Source organism: Setaria viridis, chromosome 2, assembly GCF_005286985.2.
Source record: "Setaria viridis chromosome 2, Setaria_viridis_v4.0, whole genome shotgun sequence".
In the NCBI taxonomy this organism is placed as follows: Eukaryota; Viridiplantae; Streptophyta; class Magnoliopsida; order Poales; family Poaceae; genus Setaria; species Setaria viridis.
In genome coordinates this window covers 20267989-20274821 of record NC_048264.2, presented here as the reverse complement: position 1 = coordinate 20274821, position 6833 = coordinate 20267989, and the positions used below count along the sequence as shown (strand labels likewise).

The window sequence follows — 6833 nt, the reverse complement described above, 5'->3', positions numbered from 1 at the left end:
TCAATCCACTATGACCCATATGGAGTCATACCCATCTCGGGTGTGAGGCAAACCCACAATGAAATCCATTCCAATCTCTTCCCACTTGCATTCCGGCACCTTCAATGGTTGAAGTAACCCAGCTGGTCTCTGGTGTTCAGCCTTGACCTTTTGACATATGTCGCAAATTGCTACATATGCAGCTACATCTTTCTTCATTCCAGGCCACCAATACCTCTGTTTAAGATCCTGATACATCTTGGTACTACCGGGGTGAATAGAATAGGCTGAATCATGAGCTTTTTTCAAGATCGTCTCACGGAGATTTCCCACATCGGGTACCCAAATCCTTCCGTTGACCCATAAAGTTCCTTGAGAGTCTTCTGTAAAATCTGTGGCTCTTCCTTCCTTTACCATCTCCTTAATTTTCTTGACCTTGGCATCCTCAAGCTGGCCTATTCGTATCTCTTGCTCTAGAGTTGACTCTACTTCCATCGTTGCTCCCTCAGTATGCGCAACAACGCTCAAGTTAAGCCTCTCAAATTCTTTCATCAACTCGTCAGATAGCTGGAATGCTAAGGCTAGGTTAGCATGACCATTCCGACTCAAAGCGTCTGCAACCAGATTTTCCTTACCAGGATGATAGTGAATCTCCAGATCATAATCATTGATAAGCTCTAACCATCGTCGCTGTCTCAGGTTAAGGTCCTTCTGAGTGAAGATGTACTTGAGACTCTTGTGATCGGTATAGATCTGACACTTAGTCCCCAGAACATAGTGTTTCCAAATCTTCAAGGCATGTACCACTGCGGCTAACTCCAAATCATGAGTCGGGTAATTTTGCTCATGTTTCCTCAACTGCCTAGAAGCATAGACTATGACATGACCTTCCTGCATCAAAACACAGCCTAAACCCTGTCGAGATGCATCACAATATATGTCAAATCCTTTGTGCAGATCTGGCATTACCGATACTGGAGCTGTGGTCAACCTTTTCTTCAGTTCCTCAAAATTGGCCTGACATGCCTCTGTCCATTTGAATTCCCTTCCTTTTTATAGCAGCGTAGTGAGGGGTTTCACTATCTTGGAGAATCCTTCGATGAACCTGCGATAATAGCCTGCAAGTCCAAGAAAACTCCTAATCTCAGTTATTGTCTGCGGCGGGTTCCACTTCAAAACATCCCTGACCTTGCCTGGATCCACTGCAATTTCACCGTCGGAGATGATATGACCAAAGAAAGAGACCTCCTTCAACCAGAACTCACACTTACTGAATTTTGCATACAACTGATGCTCCCTCAACTTCTGAAGCACTAACCTCAAATGTTCCTCATGTTCTTCCTTACTCTTGGAGTAAACCATGATATCATCAATAAACACCACAACGAACTTATCCAGGTACTGCATAAATACCTTATTCATCAGATACATGAAGTAAGCTGGAGCATTTGTCAGCCCGAATGATATTACCGTGTACTCAAAGAGACCATATCTGGAAGTAAAAGCAGTCTTGGGTATGTCAGACGGCCTGATCTTCAACTGATGATAACCGGATCGCAAGTCAATTTTGGAGAATACCTTAGCTCCTCTCATCTGATCAAACAGATCCTCAATGCGAGGCAATGGGTACTTATTGTTGATGGTTACCTCGTTCAGTGCCCTATAATCCACACACATCCTCTGAGTTTCGTCCTTCTTTGGCACAAAGATAACCAATGCTCCCCATGGTGATGAACTAGGCTGAATAAACTGTTTTGCCGATAATTCCTCTAATTGTTGTTTCAACTCTTTTAATTACTCAACCGACATTCTATAAGGACGTTTGGAGATAGGTGCAGTACCAGGTAAAAGATCAATAGCAAATTCAATTTCACGGTCAGGTGGCATACCTGGTAAATCGTCGAGGAACACATCCGGATAGTCACACACCACTTTGATATCTTCCAAAGATTTTCCAGCCAACTGATTAACGGCGCAATCTGCTGCTGAAGGTAGAGTAGCCACAAATTCAATCCTTTCCCCTGCTGGACTTGTGAGAAGAACCGATCTTTTTGCACACTGTATCACTGCGTCGAACTTGCTCAACCATCCCATACCGAGTATCACATCAATTCCACTTGATTCCAACACTATAAGATTAGCTGGAAAATCTCTGCCCATTATCTTGAGGTTCACTTGGTTACACTGATATAATGCTTTCATGTTCCCCCCTGGTGAGCTGACTAGCATATGGCGTGGCATGGTACTAATGGGCATGTTATGCTTAGCTACGTACTGTGCAGTAATGAAAGAATGGGATGCTCCAGAATCAAATAATACTGAGGCGGGTGCTGAGTTGACAAGAAACATACCGAGCACAACGTCTGGAGCCTCCTGAGCGATATCAACATCCACGTGGTTCAGCTTGCCACGCACATAGTTCTGTTGTCCCTGAGAGCGCTGCGGAGTTTGGTTCACGTTCCTTGACTGTTGCGCCTGCTGATTCTGCCGAGGAGTGCTATTATTCTGTACGGGAGTAGATGGCACGCTCCTCTTAGGACAAGCATTGGCATAGTGGCCAACTTCACCACACTTGAAGCAAGTGTTGCCCACTGGAGCATTGGGCCTCACTGGAACGCCTGCAGGAGTCATCTGGCGATTCTGCGAAAAGCTGGGGCGCGGACTCTGCATCCCTGGACGCTGGAACTGGGGGCTGGGGTGCTGGAATGACTGCTGAGCGGGGCGCTGGAATGACTGCTGCCCAAAATTCACACTCGGACCCCCTGTGTGGTGTGGTGTCCCTTGCTGTGGAGCAAAACGAGGGCGAGTGTTGCTTCCCGACGGTGACTGGGAGTTAAACTTCCTCTTCATCTCCCCAAGCTCGTTCCTCTTGTGCTCCAGGCCAATCGCTTTGTCCAGCATCTTCTGGAAGCTAGGGAAGGTGTGCGACATCAGCTGGTATTGGAGTGGTCCAATCAAACCATCCAAAAACAACTCCTGCTTCTGCTCATCATCTCCAACATCTTTAGGAGCATAGCAGGGCAACTAGACAAACTTGTCCCTGTACTCAGCCACTGACATATTACCCTGCTTAAGAGCAAGGAACTCCTTCTTCTTGAGCTTCATTAATCCGGAAGGAATGTGGTGACTCCTGAAGTTAGTCCTGAATTCCTCCCAAGTAATGCTATTAGCGTTGACATGGGTGGTGGTGTAAGCATCCCACCAATCGGCAGCTGGTCCTTCCAGGCGTCCTGAAGCATATAGGACCTTCTCCCTATCAGAACACTGGGTAATGTCCAGCATCTTCTCCACAGTCTTCAACCAGTCATCAGCATCTAGCGGGTCTGGAAAATGTAAAAACGTTGGGGGCTTGTGGCTCATGAACTCCCTGTGCCTATCCCTTGGTGGTGGCTGCTGCTGGTTGTTGTTGTTATTGTTGTTGTTCAGCTGCGCCTGTAAGGCTGCCACAGTATTGGTCAGACCGGCGAGGAGCTGAGTCTGGGCTGCTAAGAACTGCTCCATCCCTACAGGTGCTTGTTGATTCTGCTGCGGAGCGGAGTTGGGATTGCTGCTATTGTCCCTGTGACGAGGCACTACGGGGTTGTCAACTCCTGATCCGGACCTGGTGTTTACCATCTGAGCGTTAGAGACAATAGATTTAGATATGTGTGTGAAGAGATAACTGAGAAAGATAAAGCGACCAGATATAAAAGTAAGCAGATTCTGTTAGCTCCGTTAAATTAGAGGTGGCCGGCAGAAAAAGTGTCCAAAATTAATGAAGAATTACCAAGTCGTAACATACTAAATTTGTAAACCAACCCAACTAGAATCAGCTCAATCGGACCTCTAGATCTCGGGTTACAAAATTAACAAGCTGACAGTGTCGGTCGACAGTTTCAGATTCTGATTGCTCTACTAATTCACATATATCTCCCAGACAAATCCTCCAAAAATTCTGAAAAATGTACAGAAAATACTCCACGAAATTCTGAAACTACCCCCACTGATTTCATGTCATTTGGACCTTTGTAGCTCGAGATACAACTAAAACAGTACTGACATGTCAATTAATGTCGAGAACAGAATTAAACATCTCATAGCTTGCATGACGGATAGATTTAGACAAATGGGAGATCAAGATTAAGAAAGATTAGAAGCTAATTTAGAACAGAACTAAAACCCAACCAAGAACTTTTATTACTAAGACCGGTATTGTGTGGCAATTACCCCACATACCGCACTCATTACAAAGATCCAACTCAAACATTTAGCACAAAACCAAGCATCTAAACACACTTTAAACTAAACACACTCGAGCGACGACTAACGATTACAAAAAAATTAAACTTAACACTCCTAACTCCTAAAGATCTTCTGCGGCGGCGCCAGGTGAGTTGTAGCGGGGACGCTTGGGTGACGGCGACGAAGCGGGATAGTCGGCATCCTCTTGCGGCGGCGGTGCCCCTGTCGCAGAAGCCACTAATACATCTCTCTCCCACCTAACTTCATGAAGCTCCCGTTGAGTCTCAAAGACGGTGTTGTTTGCTTCATTCAAGGCGGTGAGAGTTGCAGACAGGTACTTGCGAAGATAGTCCGTGGCCATGTCAACTCCATCATGAGTAGCTATGAAAGTTCTTGCTTCTCCACTAGCCCTGGACGGAAGGTACCGACGATATGTGTACTGTAGCCGTGGCTGTTCCTCGTGAGAGAGGACCTCAAGTGTTCTCCTAGCTACCTCGGCTATACCGGCCTCCATGGTCCTCCTCATCGCCACATCATGGTGAACAGCCACCACCTCCCATCCTCTTTCATGCTCCTCACGAAGGATAACCTTCACCTCCCAGAAAGTGGGATAGCGAGGGTGGGTGAACCGAGCACACTTGTAGACAGGCCTCATGGTGTATCCCAAGTGATGACAAGTCCACCTCAGCATGTCAGCCATGTGCACTCCTTGTCCATAGTCTTCCTTTACCCACCTGATCCATCTCTCGGGCTCGGGAGCTTGTGCGGCTGCTTCTGGCTCCGGTGCTGGGTGCTCTTCTGGTTCGGGCTCCTCGTCCGATATGTCGATGACAGGTACGGGTGCCGGGGCTGGTGCAGGTGCTGGTGTTGGTGCTGGTGTCGGTGATGTCTCCTGCTCCACGAGCATGGCGTCCTCGTCAGTCTCATCTCCCGGGTCTTGGAAGTAGTAGACCTCCTCTTCCTCCTCTTCTCTAGGCTCCATGGGGTGATACGATGCGATGCCGTGACGCGGGGGACGGGTGCTCTTGTGTGCTGTCAACCGGGTGCGAGCCATCTAACAGAAAGAAAAAAGAAAATTTTTAGAATAAAATTTTGAACGAACCAAGATAAAAATAGCAACAAGGATGAGACAAATCAAGTTTAAGAATATTAAGTAGATTTAAATTAAGAAAAGGTAGGAATGGCTACTAGATTATTATAATCCTTAAATACGACCATTTTCTAACTAGGCTAACGTCCTACAGTCAACACGGCTTTGGTACCACTTTTGTCACACCTGATTTTAAGGACAAAACCGAGTGCTTTCAATACATGTGCGCCAGGATCAAGTTACACACATGTATGACAATAGTGAATAACGAAGACAGTGCTAAAGCGAATAAAGGGAGTATTAAACATTATTACATGACCGAAAGTCTCAATAAAACATAAGCCTAAATTATTACGCAACGGAACTCCAAAGACGACGAAGACACCATAGGCACCTGACTGAAGAATCGTACGCCTAGAACTCCTCAAAGTTGTGCAGATACTCCTCCAAATTAGCTTGGTCTGAACAGCGGTTTTGCAAGGGTGAGTACACTTATGGTTGGTACTCAACAAGTCGTGGGGAATAGTGGAGTGTAAGGCAAATCAAGGGTTGATTCTTAGAAAACTCAGGGTTTAAACCGAAAAATGCGAGGGCAGATCTGTAAATATTTCAACGCGATCTGGACCGCGGGTTGATTTGCGGAAAAGGCGAGGGCTTAAGTGCAAAAGAGACGTGGCACGGCGCGGTTGACCAGTACGCAGTTCGGTTGACCCGCGTGAGCCGTCGGATCTAGATCCGACGGTCACGATCGTCGGCGGTAGCGCGGCGGCGGCGAAAAAAAGGCAGCCGGCGGCTGCGAGCGGCCGTGGGGTCGCCGGAGTTGGCCGAAACGGCACTCCGGGGCTCGGTTTCGCACGCGGAGAACACCAGAAGCAAGAGGAAAACACGGCGATCTCGTTTTGGCGGTCCATGATGACCGAGGCTCACCGGAGGGCGGCGCTTGGCGGCGGAGAAGTGGCGGCGGCGCTGGAGCTTGCAGCGGCTAGGTTTTCGGTGCTGGCGCGGGGTGCTCGAGGCCGGGAGGGGCGGCGGCTTATATAGGGGCAGATGGCGGCGGCTTGCGCCAAGAGATAAGGGGCGGACGAGTTCAAATCGGTCGGGGAGGCGGCTCCCGCGCGGAGATCTCGCGCGGCGGTTGCGGCGGAGCAGACTGGAGGTGGAAGATGACGGCGGGGCCCACCCGTCAGTGGCCGCGGGCGGTAAGCAGGCTGGCGCGGCTGTTGGGCCGGCGTGGTCTCGTGGGCCGGCAGAGGAAAAAGGGAGGGCAGGCGAGCTTCGCGGGCCGGCGAAAGAAAAAGCGGAGGGGGAAAGCTTCGCGGGCCGGTGAAAATGAGCAGGCCGGAGGAGCTGCTAAGCGGCTGGGCCGAAAGAAAAAAAGAAGAAGGGGAAGAAAGGAGAACGCGGCCTAGGAGGAGAAGAAGGAAAAGAAAAGGAAAAGGGAAAAGGAAAAGGTTTTGAAAAGTGGAAATTGAATTTGAAATTCAAACTTGATTCAAACTCAAGCAATCAAAATAAATGCACCAGCATGAATGCACAAATAACT

The 6833-nt window shown here is 48.3% G+C and overlaps 1 protein-coding gene across 1 annotated transcript; it reads right to left on the bottom strand.

Annotated features, from left to right (window-relative positions):
• LOC140221855 (uncharacterized) lies at positions 1-3594 on the bottom strand. The gene is made up of 3 exons (XM_072291826.1): positions 3045-3594; positions 2331-2981; positions 1-593 (listed from the first exon to the last, which is right to left on the bottom strand). The coding sequence occupies exons 1-3, from the start codon at positions 3592-3594 to the stop codon at positions 1-3; spliced, it is 1794 nt and encodes a 597-aa protein (XP_072147927.1).
• Between the last annotated feature and the right edge of the window lie 3239 nt (positions 3595-6833).